Raw genomic sequence first — 16,912 nt, 5'->3', positions numbered from 1 at the left:
TTAAATAAATTTAATACAACCCTATTGTGACTCGAATGAACTCACTCCCATGTGTGCAAGTCAATTTCTTATTGTTCTGCATACTATTGAGAATACACTACGGATCATTTTCGCGTGGAAAGAATTTTGAGGTTGTAGGAATCTCGTCATCGCCATCGAAACATCTAGTGCGACGGAGAATACATTTCTCACGCTCAACCATTGATGTCATCTCAAGTCGAAGAACACCTGCATCCATTAAACTAAATCGAGTGGAACGACGCCAAACATTCGAGCATATTCCACCCCAACAAACCAATCAGAACGACACCAAGTCGAAGAACACCTGCATCCATTAAACTAAATCGAGTGGAACGACGCCAACCATTCGAGCATATTACATCCCAACAAACCAAGCAGAACGACACCAAGTCGAAGAACACCTGCATCCATTAAACTAAATCGAGTGGAACGACGCCAAACATTCGAGCATATTCCACCCCAACAAACCAAGCAGAACGACACGAAGAACACCTGCATCCATTAAACTAAATCGAGTGGAACGACGCCAAACATTCGAGAAACGTCCACCCTAAACAACAAACCACATTCCTCGCATAACTTGCACACGTAAATACCACGTGCACTTCTCGGAATCAATCGCCAAACACAGGTCACGTGGATCCCCAAAAACAATATAAAAGGAGGTCCACCCCAAACAACTTCAGTCGACCCACAGCAAAAAGAGTCGACACACAGCAGCAGACCAGTCGACCCACAGCAACAAGAGTCGACACACAGCAGCGGACCAGTCGACATCCAGCATCTGAACAGCTACCACTACACTACCCTACAATGGAAGAACGCTTGCAACTCAGCCGAATGCCGAGCCAGCAACACACTGCCTTATCCAGAGACATCTGAACATAGCCGAATGCCGAGCCAGCAACACACTGCCATATCCAGACATCTGAACATAGCCGGATCCAGAGCAACGACACATTGCAGATCCAGCGGCCATCACGACATCAAGTCAACAGCCAATAGCCGCTTCGAGAAAACTTCCACAAATATTCTAATACACTTGTACAATATTTAGGCAAACAATAAAACAACTTAAAACAAGCACAACAGTGTTTCGTTAGGCTGGAATACGGTCAACACTACCTACCCCGCCTACAAGGTGTTTGTTTTTTGTTGAATACAAGTCAGATGTATTCAACAATATTTAATTTTTTTTTAAGTATTAGTATTATTTACTATTAAGTCGCTGGTGGTCGCAGTAAAATCCTCTAGTGGCCGCATGAGGCCACCGTGGCCGCACTTGAGAACCACTGATGTAGACGATCCAATTATACTAAGGTTTCTTTGATTGGATGTGGGATAAGGATACTCAACTGGAATAGGTACATATTCAGTAAATCTAAATGAATGTGTTTTATACAATTTAAAATTTAAATATAAATTATATTTTCAGATCTATACATCGTACATTTAGATGCCATCTATTATCTAAATATGTTCAATTTTGAAATCGGACTATCACAGAAACAATACAGTTTTAAATGAAAGTTGTCAACGCAGTGACTTTGCTTCCCATATAGATTAATTCTACTTATTGTACCAGTAACGTTCCAGCCAATTAAAGTGTGCCTCACGGTGGCTTCGAACAGCCCATGACCTGGTTCTGTATTTATTACTACTGTGTAATCTTGCACTACGTTGACTACCCCTCCCATTTCTAATGACTTCGATGGCTCGCCAATTCTGGCCTCCAATATTCTACTTAGGTTTAATTTGGCACACTGTATATAATCATTCAATAGAACATTCATATAATTCACCACAAAGTTCGCTACGAATACGACATCTTCATCGTCCACGGCCAGGGTTCGGGTTTGGTGACACGTGCACCAGTGTGGATCTATAGCTGCGGATTGACACGTGCGACTTTGGTTTATCGGCAAAAAGAGACTTATACCCCTGTTGTTTTCGTAAGTCTTATTGCTAATCTTCTGTTCGATTTCTTCGTTTACTATCTGACTCGGATCCAATAAATCTAAAAGCGTTTCGTGCAGATCGTAAGGTGTGGTCAGTCTTTTAGTGTTTCGTTTCAGATTAGAAGAAGCGAGGGGAAATTTATCCTTGAAGATTTCAGGCAAGACTATAAATAAAAACGGTAAGCGCTCCTCCATTCTTCCTTGGTGCGTTGTGCGAATCTGTCCCCATCTCATTCCGTGGTCGCTCAAGACTACTACGATTGTCTTATTGAGCAGTCCTTCTTCTTTAAGTTTAGAAATGAGCGACGAATACTTTTCATCTCCCAATAGAGGATAGTTTAAAAAGTCGTGTGTGAGGCTCGTTTCCCAAAAAAAACCGAAGTATAAATTATTAGATAGCACAGTGAGGAATTTGTAAATGTAATCCAACAATACGTCTACAGTTATTCTGGATCCCATGCAAAGTTTTGCGTTCAGGTGTTTTTCGTGGCCTATTTCGGCTTCTGCCACATGGTTAAAAGTTCTCCAATAGTAATCCGTGGGTGCTTCGATGAATCCTTTTTTCAAATAATTGAACAATGCTATTTGAGAAGCATCTTCGGCAAAAGCAGTCATGTAACCCGACTCTTTGTATTTTTTCCATATGAACGGACAATCGTCAAAAGTTGAATTCTTTCTTGGAAGGCACAGATCATGTAATTCGGTTTCACTCAATCCAGATAAGATCGGAACTAAGTTTGGAAACGTGTTATCACCCACTTTGTTGTAGCCGCGGAATTCAATTGCCCCCATGTCCTTAAGAAGATTCAGCGTTTGAGGCATCGTCCGGTGGAAATTCAGACGAGACACAGCATCTATACCCAAAACGAGAACATTATACTTGTATTCGTTTCTTTTGGTAGCGCTGACCTTTTCCGCATTGTTTTTTATTATCACAAAGGAGTGGAAATCCTTATATATATCACTACCTTTATAAGTGCACTCGACTCTGACGAACTCGTCGAATACGTTCGTCGACTTTGAAAAGACCGTGCAGTCTTTTTCGTATTCGTACCGGTCGTCTGATGTACTGATGTTGGAATCTTGACGAAAGAAAGGTCTATAGCAACATAGCAGATGCTGTTCTTCGCTTATGCCATAATTTGAATAATACTTTTCTTCTATCCACAGACTCGTCTGATTCGATTCGACCAATGGAGGACTCGTGCTGTTGTGGCAGCTTATGGGTTTCACCATATGAAAAAAGTTCACCACGGATATGTCGAAAGGATCGAATGCCGGTATCGTGCATCCTTCGGTTTTGATGAAGTAGTTTTCTTCACTCAGATCGACGTATTTGTAGTTGTCTAGTCGGGTCCAGGAGAATCGTATTTCGTGTGATTGAAAAGTTATCTCCACTCCGATATTTATGAGCAACAAAAATATTGTGGCTATTACTATTGGCAAAGCAAGCAAATAGTATTTATATCGCAATAGATGACATATTGCTTTCCTTTCTTTCAACAAAGAGATGTAAGTTTCATTCATCCTGAAATAGAAATTTTTGCTTTGTTAAAGACAAATATCAAATGTATACAATAAAACATTGAAATTATGTTTGTTCATTTAAATATAGTAAAACGAATAGATTTTAAAACTGATTGTTGATTATTATGTACTTGGTCTATGCATGATATATCTGTTAGTTTTTTTTTATATTTATAAAATAAAAATTTAACTGAAAAGATTTTATTACTGCATTATCCCGACGGAAGCATTCACAATCACTAATAATATTATCACATATGTACATACGCCCACTGCCTTGTATCACACCGAACCTATTCAATTTTATACGCAGTTTTGTTATAATAAATCTTGTGTCAAAAATATCAAAATAGTCTAATCCATATATAAAACCAAAGATGTATCACACGGATGAGATCAAGAGTAAATAAAGAAATCACAATATTTTGACTTTTGATAATTGGTTTACGCATAAATACAGTCAAAATCTAATATATAATTTTGAAAGAGACTTTGAATGTATGTTAGTTTTGGTTCGTAGAATCCATGACGTTAAATTTAATAAAAAAAAAACAAACGAATATTCAATTAAATTTTAATAAAATAAAACTATTCAAATAAATTTAATAAAATGTTTACTATTAGATTAGCCAAGTTTAAGAGGTTTTTATTACAAATACCAAGCGAAGCCGGGTAAAACCACTAGTCAAATATATAATTTCGAAAGAGACTTTGTTTGTATGTATTTAAGTTTTTTACAAATAAAAATAAAATATTCTAATATAATCTAGTCTGATTCAAACTAGATTCCTATTGTATGAAATATTAAAGGTACTTTATGAGGTTTTCATATTTAGTTCATTTCAAACCACAGGCAGAAAAACAATTTTTTTTGGTTCATCGATAAATTGATGTTATCGAGGTTATTTAAGCGTAAAATATTGATGTAATTGTATTTTTTTGCTTTGTAAATATTAATTGGAAAATTGTAAAATATTATAATCGACTTCAAACTACTCTAATTCGTATACACTTAAAGTACCAAAGACTCATACTGACTATTAAAGACTCATATTGACAATTAATAAAATATTTTCTGATTTTTCATTTTTAATATTGCGGCAGAACTGCAAGATTCCGAAAAAAAAAATTATAAAACAACAATGAATGATTTGAAAACGACTTCTAAAAGACGTGAATACAAAAATTCCCATTAGATTTATGTATTTATGAATACGAAATATCAATTGATATAGTTGTATTTCATTTGAACGCAAATAACCCGTTCGTAGTAAAATCGTGGAATTTTATGAATACACCAAAAAATAAGTATATGGATTTTAAATTTTGAAAACTATCTAATAATTTAAGTAGATGTTCCCTAACTGTAGTGTAGTGCTGATATAGCGACTGTCAGTTATTTGAAATTTAGCCCACCTTTGTTGTGTCTGAGGGAGCAAAGCAGACGAGACGAATGCTCCAGGATGCTGTAACCATGGACGAGGGAGGCTGGAGGCGAGTCTGCGCACTCCAGGACTCGATATGTTGGCGCATGCGTTCTCTTTTCACACATTACGATACTACGAACCTTCTGCACATATGACTATATGTATACTGCAAATATGTACGATGTACTCCAACATTATCGCACTTTATATATGTATATTTTAAAAAACCGACAGTTTCATTACATAATCGTGTTCCATTTATAGTTTTGGTACATTTGTCATCGTTTTAAAGCATAATTTGTTCGGAATTGCTATGTCGGGATAAGTTGTTATCGTTTTTGTACTGTCTACATACATACATACATATATACATTCATATATGTTTTAGTGTTTGTGGAATGAAATAAAATAAAACTACACACTTTTGTAGATAACCTACATTGAAAGCTCGTCTTATTACGAACAGTATTCGTTGAAAAAAATCGTACCTTGTGTGTCATTTTCTGTTTAAAATGCCGCTTTCGTGAATCTTTCAATGTAATCGCTTGTTATTTATGTTTTTGCTTTATCTATAAACGAAGTATCAATGGATGAAGTATTGTAATAGTGAGACATTTGAATTCTAGTGTTTAGTATAATCATAATCAGTCGTCAATCTGGATTTCATGGTTTTTACAAGGTTTATATTATTTAAAAAATTAGGCGTGTGTATATATTTTGGAGATTATTCCAACACACAATCCTATCGCAATTAAATTTAATATTGGTGAATGAAATGCTTATCGTTATGTTGATTTTTTTTTCTTTCATAGTAAATATCTTGAGATCAAAGCTCACAAATTTCACAGGGCAAAAAAATATAGATTGTGTAAAATATTCATTAAAAAAAATTACAGGCATGAATTGATTGCGATGATAATTTTTTTAAATTATGTTTGTATCTTACAGTTCACTTATCTTGAAGATTGCAGGTTTTAACTTCTTTAAATATTTTATTTACACACCCATTTAAAAATCGATATTATGAATTGGTAATTTACTCTACCTTTTCTTTTAATTAATTTAATATATGTACAGTATATATTTTCCATGATGCTATTACGGGTTGCTCCATGAGCGACATCTTTGGTATTTAAATTGTACATACACATACATTGGTATAAATTTGAAACTACATACAAATTATATATTCAAATAGTAGGTAGATGGTTTTGCCAATTTTGATGAGGAACCGTTTCAACAATAAATCATATAAATTGGCAAACTCTGACAGAAAACGATCGACTTGGGAGTCACAAATATCTATGTCTGACCAGCAGTATTGCAGAAATTCTTTTCAATTGAGGTTAACTCAGGAACCTCTCGGTGGTTAGCATTAATACAACCACCAAACTATACCTGCATGCTTCAAAGTGAAAAATACAGAGCTTAAGTTTGATACCCAGCTTTTGCGATTTTGGAATGGATGAGAATCGTTGCAAAATATAAATATATATATGTACATATATCGCACAAATACATATAATGCTGTAATAAGCCTTTTTATTTATTTAAATATTAAGCAAATTGAGGCTATACATATATTTCGTGTATATTAACTCTTGTGTATTGAAAATACATCTTTCTCACATACGTATACCTACCATACAATCAAGCGCATTTTTATTGTTCATTCTCCTGAAGCCCTACTCTATATAGTATGATCTAAACACATACATATGTACATATATGTATCCAAAAACTTTCAATGAAAATTCCTTAATATAATGGAAAAAGCCACATTAGAATTAGTTCAGCTAATCTTGAAGTACTGCAGGCAAGGAGTAAGTACATATATACATATATTGAAAAAAGAAGAAATAAAAGGATTGATTTTATTTGGTAATCTTATGGAAATGTGTATTTCATATATAGGAAATTAAGCAATATGTCATTAAAATCAAACGAAATATATTTAAAAAAAAAAAAACAAATTTATTTAAGTTATCCTCGGTAGCTGTTCAAATAAATATAAACACACACTCCACAATTCATTTATGCCTAATAATTATACATAAATTATGATAGCCCATTGTAGACTTTGTTGTTTGATGCTTGTTTAAGAATTTTTTTGATAGCTAAAATAAAAAAACGAAAAGTTAGTATGTCCATAAATTTTATATATGTAGAATTTAACTTATCACCTTGTATACAAAAAGACTCACCCTCTTTATCATCTTTAGAAAAGTCTTGTTTGGGAAATTCAACATCAAATGTTATATGAAGAATTCCATGAAGATTATTATTTTCGAAATTTGGCATGCCTTCGCCTTTCTTCCTAATACGTGCCCCAGGCCATGTTACTTTATCCCTCGTTATCGTAACTTTATGTGAATCTAAATGAGGTATTTCCATTTCAAAACCTGTTAGTGCATCCTGAAAATAAATATTAAACAAAATTTCATTACACAAAGTGACATATATCTACACGTAATTTACACTGATATTAAAAGTTGTATTACCTGAAGGCTTATTGTTACGTTTGTATAAAGATCGTCACCTCTTCTTGTGAAAATCGGGTGAGGAGCAGTAAGCAGTTTTATTATTAAATCCCCAGGCTCACCGTCGACATGGGGTTCTCCCTCTCCTCTCACAGGAATAGTTTGTCCATCTGGCGCTCCTGTTTCAATTTCAATCTCTAGCACTTTTTCCTCATTCACCATTTTCACATTGGGACACTCGTCACATATAGTCTGTTGCATCATTTGGAAACGGCCGGGACCAAGATTTCGAGTCACCATTTCCTGTCTGCAATTACATTTTCTCGTTCCCGATGTTGGTTTTATCACAGGTTTATTTCGAGTAATCTGAAAGAAAATTAAGTAAGTATACGAACACGAGATTGTTAATGAATTTAATATATGGGTTGAGCCTTGAAACTGACCTCTACAAAGTTTCCGGTATATAGTTCTTCGAGGGAAACAGGCAACGTCATGGAGACGTCGGCCCCCCTCGCAGCCTCGCGGCTATTCTCACCACCGAAATGAAAACCAAAGTCCCCGAAGAAGCTGGCGAAGGGATCGGCGGAGTTCATCCCACCTTCCTTGGAGAGGCATTCTTCGCCGCATCGGTCGTACAGAGTACGCTTGTCAGGCTCCGAGAGAGCTTCGTAAGCGGCTCCTAGCTCTTGGAACTTGCGCGACGCATCCGGGTCGTCTTTGTTCTTGTCAGGATGCAACTCCTTGGCCTGGCGTCGATACGCCTTCTTGATCTCGTTGGTGCTGGCAGAGCGCGACACTCCGAGGATGTTGTAGAAGTCGCGACCGGCTCCTGCGCCCCCCCCACACCATCCCAGAACGAGACACGTGGCGAAGAGTGCTGCCGCCAGACGATACCCCCTCATTCTCGTCGTCGCAACACTGACACTCCGAGTGACAGCTCGCCAATCTCCGATCACCAATCACCATTCGCCGGCACACGTTGACCACTGCCGACAACTTAACCCTCTAATAATGCTACCAATCACTTTCACCGCATTTTACGATCGTTCCGCATTGCGCAACCTTCTGTACCGTCAATTTTTCGATAAGCCCCATTGATAGAAACGTGTAAGAAATGTCACTTTACAATGTAGATAATTTGTTCCATTCATTTTATAACCGGTTGGTTATCAGTTCTCAATTATACACACTACAATAAACGTTAGTATTTACGGTTCGGTGATTACTGGTCACAAATTACTCGTCACAAATTCACTAAAATCTCTATAACGGATCTCTATAAAATCTCTATCTGGCAGCCGAAAAGTCCATCATACTAACGATAACTATCATAGTAACGAGAACTTAGGTGCCAAATATTGTGTATTCGCGATTTTCATGGCAAAAATTGTCTTTGTGACCACCCTAATGTGACGAATAGTCCAATTACCAGTATTTACATAGTGTTTGTGTAAGCAACTGATCTCAATGATTATTCGATTCGATCTTATTCGATTTACCGCTAAAAATTATATTATATGTATAAATTGTACGTTTTTAAGTCGGTTATTTTATTGTGACTGTATCCAGAATTATAAAATAATTAGGGTCGGCTTTTTTCAAATGGGGACCTTCAAATTGATAAATATAACATGAAAACAAAATCCGAGGAGACTCGTTCTCCGTTAGAATTTATACAATGTTTTATTATGAAACTCCATTAAATAAAAATATTTTTAAGTAAAAATAAGTCAGCGAGTGGATTTCATCTTAAGATCTCTTTTACCCGAGACGATAATGAAAGTGTTTGTGTTTTCATAACAATTTTGTAAATAACATCCATTTTTTACTAATTTCAACTTCATTTGTCGGAGGCCACTTTCATGCCTAGCGTTCGCTGCATCCCCAAGCTCAGAGCCGCACCGTCCATATTGCGAATTGTACAAATCACACTGCAGCCGAATTTTTTGAGGCGGCCGTCCACGAACTAAAAAAATCCTCGGGTCTCCATTCATTATTACTAGATGTGAAACAAAAATCTTGACACTTTTTTCTAAATGTTTTGCCGGATGTTATCACGGCCGCATTTTGTATTGTTTTGTATTTTGTACTGAGAAACGATTTTCGGATGCAAACCAATATAACAAGGGTGTGATCGTGAACAAGAAAAGTGACTGTGTTCGGTGCAATAAATTTTGTTTACGACGTACAATTCTTAGAATTAGTTCGAAGTTTACAAAATTTGAATGCCACTCGGATGACGTTTTATTTGAAAAATATTTTTGACACAGGCAGCCGGGCTCCTCGAGACGGGCCTGCTCAAGTTGAACGTCATTGATTTTAAAAATTATACGGTTGGATTATACCTATATGTAATTGGAATGAGTATTGGTTTAATTCGACGTCTTTTTTTAGTTTTGATTTATTTTTTAGGGATGTGTATCTAATGTTTATTCCAATGACTCATACCATGGAAGTCCCAGATCAAATCAGGTAGGCAGGTATCTATCTAATTTTTGGTAGGAAACCGGTGAGTAAATGGTAAATCCCATGAATATGACTAATAACTATACCCCGTGTAGGCGGGGTACGATGTGTTGACCGTATCCCGGCCTAACGAAACACTGTTGTGTGGTTCAAAGATGGGGTCACCAATGTAGGCGGGGTAGCGATGTGTTGACAGCGCTGTTGGATGATCAGAAGGTTGCGTAGATCACGTCGGATTAGTACCAATGTAGGCGGGTTACATGTGTGTTGACCGTATCCCGGCCTAACGAAACACTGTTGTGCTAGTTTTATAAAGTTTTATTGTTTGCCTATGGTTGTACAAAGGTATGGTATTTGTGGGCAAAAGTATGTCGTTCAGCGGTCTCTGGATATGGTAGAGTGTCGCTGGCTCAGCATTCAGCTATGTACGGAAGGTCTCTGGATACGGCAGTGTGTTGCTGGCTCGTCCGGCTGGTTGATCTTCCAAGTCCGCGTAGTGTAGTGGTGGCTGGTCAGGAGCTGTATGTTGACTGGTCTGCTGCTGTGTGTCGACGCTTGCTGCTGTGGGTCGACTGGTCTGGTGCTGTGTGTCGACGCTTGCTGTTGTGGGTCGACTGGCGTTGTTTGGGTTGTACCTCCTTTTATAGTGTTTTTGGAATGCTTGGTGGAAGTGGTTATTGACGCGTACGAAAGGAATTTTGTTTTCGTCGAGGCGTCGAATTTTCTGGAATGCTTGATGGAAGTGGTTATTGACGCGTACGAGAGGAATTTTGTTTTCGTCGAGGCGTCGAATTTTCTGGAATGCTTGGCGCCTTTCCGCTCGATGTATTTTAATGGTGGCGGCGTGTTTCGACCGTTTTGGTTCCACTCGACTGGTAGGGGCGTTCCGCCTGAGTTTAATATAATGACTGCAGGTGCATGTCGTCTGGGTTTCGGGAATGTAGTTTGTTGTTGCGGAATATTCTCGAAGGTTTCGATGACGATGACGACGACGAGATTCCTACATGGCTCTCCGGTGAGTGTTAACGATGTGTGTGATTTTGTGGGAATCTTGATGTGTTGGAGTCTATTGACTCGATGGCGTCGTTGTTTGTCCGGTTGTGCTGGAGAAAGTTGTCTCGACAGCGGGTCTTGTGTTGCATGCCGGTCCAAGTCTTGTTCTCTACCAGGTTGCTTATTTTGGGCGAGCTGCGTTGGTAGTGAAGGTTTGCGATGGCTTGGATGGTGCTGTTGTGCAGGCTGCTGTGTTCTGCGTGGAGTCATTCGCGTGACTGTTTTGCTGGTTGTGCTGGAGTTAGTTGTCTCGGCAGCGGGTCTTGCGTGAAGAACGTTGGTTGACGAAGTGCGTTGAGTGCTGGTCTTCGTTGGTTGTGCTGGAGTTAGTTGTCTCGGCAGCGGGTCTTGCGTGAAGAACGTTGTTTGACGAAGTGCGTTGAGTGCTGGTCTTCGTTGGTTGTGCTGGAGTTAGTTGTCTCGACAGCGGAACTTGCGTGAAGAACGTTGGTTGACGAAGTGCGTTGAGTGCTGGTCTTCGTTGGTTGTGCTGGAGTTAGTTGTCTCAACAGCGGGTTGTGTTGCATGCTGGTCCAAGTTGTTCTTTTCTATCATGTTGCTTATTCTGTCTAGGCTACGTTGATAGTCAAGGTTGGTGGTCTGGACGGTGTTGTTGTGCAGGCGTTTTGCTGGTTGTGCTGGAGTTAGTTGTCTCGACAGCGGCTGTGTTGTGTTGGAGCTAGTTGGCTCAGTGGCGATTTGTTTCGCCGGTTGTGCTGGAGTGGGTTGACTCAACAGCGGGTTGTGTTGGTAGCTGGTCCATATGTACTTTCACACCATGTTACTGTTGCGGTCGTTACAATGGTAGTGAAGGTTTGTGACGGTCTGGACGGTGCTGTTGTGCAGGCTGCTGTGTTCTGCGTGGACTCATCGAGGTGATGAATCATCGAAGGTGTGATGAGCGGTGCTGGCGGATCAACAGTAGTGGATCCATTTGGTTGTTGTCTCCGGGTTGCGTCTTGTTGTGGCGAAAGCTGCGGAGTTGTTTGACATGGTCACTAGTTGTGGGGACATGTAGCGGACTGCGTTTGAAGTCTGCGTTGAGGGCTGCGTTGTATACTGCGTTGAAGGCTGCGGTTGCGTGAAGTCTGCGGTTGCATGAAGCTTGCGGTTGCGTGAAGCTTGTGGTTGCTCGAAGCTTGCGGTTGCGTGAAGGCTTCTGGCTGTTGCCTTGTCGTGGCGTTTGTTGGCTGCTTTGTAGGCTGCGCTGTGGGCTGCTATGTAGGCTGCGATGTGGGCTGCTATGTAGGCTGCGATGTGGGCTGCTATGTAGGCTGCTTTGAAGGCTGCGATGTAGGCTGCTATGTAGGCTGCGCTGTGGGCTGCTATGTAGGCTGCGCTGTTGACTGCTGTCGTGGCGGCTGTTGGTTGTTGTGGAGGCTGCACTGTGGGCTGCCGTGTTGACTGCGCTGTTGACTGCTATGAAGGCTGCGTAGTTCAAAGATGGGGTCACCAATGTAGGCGGGGTACGATGTGTTGACCGTATCCCGGCCTAACGAAACACTGTTGTGTGGTTCAAAGATGGGGTCACCAATGTAGGCGGGGTAGCGATGTGTTGACAGCGCTGTTGGATGATCAGAAGGTTGCGTAGATCACGTCGGATTAGTACCAATGTAGGCGGGTTACATGTGTGTTGACCGTATCCCGGCCTAACGAAACACTGTTGTGCTAGTTTTATAAAGTTTTATTGTTTGCCTATGGTTGTACAAAGGTATGGTATTTGTGGGCAAAAGTATGTCGTTCAGCGGTCTCTGGATATGGTAGAGTGTCGCTGGCTCAGCATTCAGCTATGTACGGAAGGTCTCTGGATACGGCAGTGTGTTGCTGGCTCGTCCGGCTGGTTGATCTTCCAAGTCCGCGTAGTGTAGTGGTGGCTGGTCAGGAGCTGTATGTTGACTGGTCTGCTGCTGTGTGTCGACGCTTGCTGCTGTGGGTCGACTGGTCTGGTGCTGTGTGTCGACGCTTGCTGTTGTGGGTCGACTGGCGTTGTTTGGGTTGTACCTCCTTTTATAGTGTTTTTGGAATGCTTGGTGGAAGTGGTTATTGACGCGTACGAAAGGAATTTTGTTTTCGTCGAGGCGTCGAATTTTCTGGAATGCTTGATGGAAGTGGTTATTGACGCGTACGAGAGGAATTTTGTTTTCGTCGAGGCGTCGAATTTTCTGGAATGCTTGGCGCCTTTCCGCTCGATGTATTTTAATGGTGGCGGCGTGTTTCGACCGTTTTGGTTCCACTCGACTGGTAGGGGCGTTCCGCCTGAGTTTAATATAATGACTGCAGGTGCATGTCGTCTGGGTTTCGGGAATGTAGTTTGTTGTTGCGGAATATTCTCGAAGGTTTCGATGACGATGACGACGACGAGATTCCTACACCCGTATTAATATTTTATATTACGACTATGTGTATAAATCACTCCAATCACATTTAAGTTATTATATTTTTTCTCGGATCTAGTGAATAACACTGCATAACTTGACATAATATGTTAGACAATTCTTAATATTCAACCTTCGAATACTTCAAGTTACGTACATCAAAATTAAAAGAATAAATAACGGAATACATATTATACATGGGGGGAAATTTTTAGTTATAGTTATTATTCAGTTTACAGTTTTCGATCATATGGTTTTTAAATTGAAAAAATAAATCTAGTGACATTAGTATCTTACCTTTTGTATTCTCTATAGTTTTTATATTCACTACTCATTAATATGTGTAGAATGTTGAAACAGATATATTTCGTTGAAAAAAAATTCATAATTAAATTATTTAACAATATTATATCCAATTAAAATTATACAACAGAAGAAAATATGTGTTTCAGACGGAATTTTGTTCGAATATCTTTGTGTACAAATGTATGCACATTTGAGATGTTAATCATATTTCATACTTAATAGATAATATAACTCAAAAATCTTACATTTGAACCGTGGGTTAAATATTAAACTGAGATAAACTTTGTAAAAATTAGCTTATAATCTACAATTTATTGAAATTGTGGATTGTAATAAAGTAAAATTTTACGACTATGTAATCATCGCATCGACTTGAACGGAAGATATGAACGGGACGACAAAATAATATCAGATTTTTTGGAAATATGTTGTATTTTTATTCAAACTTTAATGCGATTTGTTAGTAGTGGTATGCGTGAGTACTGAGCGTACGCTCATACGTACATATACTGAGCATACTACAGGTACTGAGCGTGTTTAGGACAAATGAGCATACGTACGCGCAGGTATACATTCAAGAAACCGCATTCAAAAATTGAAAAATACTGTACAATTGGTTACATCGAAAATAGTGAATTTTGGAATTTGGAAACATCTGTAGGAATCTCGTCGTCGTCATCGTCATCGAAACCTTCGAGAATATTCCGCAACAACAAAATACATCGAGCGGAACACCATCAAGTATTCCAGAAAATACTACGCCTCGACGAAAGCAAATTCCTCTTGTACGCATCAACAACTAAATGCTCGTACGACCACTTCCATCAAGCATTCCAGAAAATACTACGCCTCGACGAAAGCATTCCTCTTGTACGCATCAACAACTAAATGCTCGTACGACCACTTCCATCAAGCATTCCAGAAAATACTACGCCTCGACGAAAGCATTCCTCTCGTACGCATCAACAACTAAATGCTCGTACGCATCAATAACCACTTCCATCAAGCGTTCCAGAAAATTCTACGCCTCGACAAAAGTGCATTCCTTTCTTACGCATCAACAAACCACCACCATCGATCAGGCGATTCAAAAAACACTATAAAAGGAGGTACAACCCAAACAACGCCAGTCGACCCACAGCAGCAAGCGTCGACACAAAGCAGCAGACCAGTCGACATCCAGCTCCTGACCAGCCACCACTTCACTACACGGACTTGGAAGATCAACCAGCCGACCGAGCCAGCAACACACTGCCGTATTCAGAGACTTGCTGAACATAGCCGAATGCCGAGCCAGCGACACTCTACCACATCCAGAGACCTCTGAACGACATACTTTTACCAACAATTAACCATACTTGTGTATACGTGTTACTACCAAATAAATACCACATTCAACATATAGTTGTATTAATACCGAACACAGACGAATCTGTCTACAATACATGGCGGACTGGTGGTGAAGAAGACCTTCACAATAAGACTAGTTCCCATACATCTCTAGTTGGAAAAGATGTTCTGTGTCATGAGAAATCTGTAAAAAATTATATTTATTTATTTATTTATTTATTTATTTTAATATACAAGTATACCACAGAGTCTTTACAGGTCACCCCAATATGACACTGTGGCCAGACAATACATAAAAGATCAAATACATAAGAAAAAATAAAACAACAATAATAGAAAAACAAATAAAATAAAACATTTAAAAAATTGTACATAAAAATTAAAAATTGAAAAATTGAGAATTAATAAATTGAAAAATCAAAAATGAAAATAATACACAAAAAAAAAAAACACATATAAATAGTTTAAATTGAATTAAAAGTAAAAAACAGTAAAAATACGGATAGATTATCCGGTGAAATATTGAAAATATCAATGTGATTGCTGACCAAATTCAAGCAGCGTAAGACTCGAGCGATTGGTGAAAAAGCAAGAACATTAGTTCTTGCTTTAATAGTTTGGAACAATGGACGCAATCGATAATCAATGAGGCGAGATGGAACCCAAAATTTCATTTCTTCCAATATAGTTGGGTTGTAAATATCACCTCTTAATAATTTGAAGAAATGACACACAAGATGCATATCCCGCCGATGAGATAGGGAAGTATAGCCAACAGAACCTTGCACAAAAGCACTAGGAAACAGTTGAGGGTAGTATCCAAACTCCCTCATATATAGATAGCGGAGGAACTTCCTTTGAACTCTTTCAATTTTTAGAGAGTGAGTTAATTCACTGGGACTCCATATAATGGCATCAGATTCCAAAATGCTTCGGACCAATGCGTTATAAAGAAGACGCAAAACTCTTAAATTATTGAAATTGTGAGCATTACGTAAAACGAAACCCAGCATCTTTGAAGCTTTATTGCACATATTGGAAATATGGATACCAAACTTCCATCTGCTCTCAAACGTAACGCCAAGGTCTTTTTTGGATAATGTTCTACACAGTGGAGTTCCACCAAGATTATACTGATATAAGGTGGGGTTAGAAGACCGAGAAAAAGACATAATATTGCATTTACTAACGCTAAGAGGTAAATGATTATTAGTCGCCCAGCACCATAAAGAGTTCAAATTACTCTGAAGGACCTCACAGTCAGAAACACTATCAATTTTCATGAATAACTTGAGGTCATCAGCATATAGTAAAAAATTTGAATCTGAAAGTACCGAGCCAATATCATTCACATATATTAGAAACAGTAAAGGTCCCAAATTAGAGCCTTGGGGCACGCCAGAAGATGTGAGGTATACATCAGAGAAATGGCCATCAAAACAAACAAACTGACGACGATTACTTAAATAAGAAGTAAAAAAATCAGTAAGATTATCCGATAGACCAAAATTGGCCAATTTCTTAATAAGTATTGAATGATCAACCTTATCAAAAGCTTTAGCAAAATCGGTATAGATCACATCAACTTGATGCCCTGCATCTAGCGATTTAGTAATGAAGTTTGTGAAAGACAAAAGATTAGTAGTCGTAGAGCGTGCTGAACGAAAACCATGCTGTTGGTCTATGATAAACCGACTGCAATGGTTATAAAGTAATCTCTGCAAAATTATTTCGAATAATTTGGCTGGAGCCGAAACAATGGCTATTGGTCTGTAATTATTAATAAAAGATTTATCGTCATTTTTGTGAATTGGAGTGACTTTGGTGCATTTCCAAGAGTCAGGGAACAGAGAATATTTCAGTGATAAATTATAGATATGAAGCAAGGGATATAACAAACTGGACTTGCATCCCTTTAAAACAAAATCGGGAATAAAGTCAGGACCAAA

The 16,912-nt window shown here is 38.6% G+C and overlaps 2 protein-coding genes across 2 annotated transcripts; both read right to left on the bottom strand.

Moving 5' to 3' along the window:
- Positions 1-1,429: 1,429 nt before the first annotated feature.
- LOC143918323 (uncharacterized) lies at positions 1,430-5,101 on the bottom strand. The gene is made up of 2 exons (XM_077440153.1): positions 4,923-5,101; positions 1,430-3,507 (listed from the first exon to the last, which is right to left on the bottom strand). The coding sequence occupies exon 2, from the start codon at positions 3,504-3,506 to the stop codon at positions 1,488-1,490; it is 2,019 nt and encodes a 672-aa protein (XP_077296279.1). The 5' UTR covers position 3,507; positions 4,923-5,101; the 3' UTR covers positions 1,430-1,487.
- Positions 5,102-6,893: 1,792 nt separating this feature from the next.
- Positions 6,894-8,676, bottom strand: shv (DnaJ heat shock protein family member shriveled). Its single transcript, XM_077440178.1, has 4 exons — positions 7,857-8,676; positions 7,435-7,779; positions 7,138-7,348; positions 6,894-7,050 (listed from the first exon to the last, which is right to left on the bottom strand). Exons 1-4 carry the CDS (start codon positions 8,313-8,315, stop codon positions 6,992-6,994), a joined length of 1,074 nt encoding a protein of 357 aa, XP_077296304.1. The 5' UTR covers positions 8,316-8,676; the 3' UTR covers positions 6,894-6,991.
- Positions 8,677-16,912: the final 8,236 nt, after the last annotated feature.

The sequence above is a fragment of the Arctopsyche grandis genome, chromosome 10 (assembly GCF_051622035.1).
Source record: "Arctopsyche grandis isolate Sample6627 chromosome 10, ASM5162203v2, whole genome shotgun sequence".
Taxonomy (NCBI): domain Eukaryota; kingdom Metazoa; phylum Arthropoda; class Insecta; order Trichoptera; family Hydropsychidae; genus Arctopsyche; species Arctopsyche grandis.
The sequence above is the reverse complement of the archived record's forward strand: the minus strand, read 5'-3'. Positions and strand labels throughout refer to the sequence as shown.

Excerpts from the sequence above, each read along its gene's own strand:
- shv (XM_077440178.1), bottom strand. The coding sequence starts at position 8,315 with ATGAGGGGGTATCGTCTGGCGGCAGCACTCTTCGCCACGTGTCTCGTT. Across the intron at positions 7,349-7,434 it reads ACGTAACAATAAGCCTTCAG|GATGCACTAACAGGTTTTGA; the intron begins GTAATACAACTT and ends ATTTATTTTCAG. Across the intron at positions 7,051-7,137 it reads TTCTAAAGATGATAAAGAGG|CTATCAAAAAAATTCTTAAA; the intron begins GTGAGTCTTTTT and ends TTTTTATTTTAG.
- LOC143918323 (XM_077440153.1), bottom strand. The coding sequence starts at position 3,506 with ATGAATGAAACTTACATCTCTTTGTTGAAAGAAAGGAAAGCAATATGT.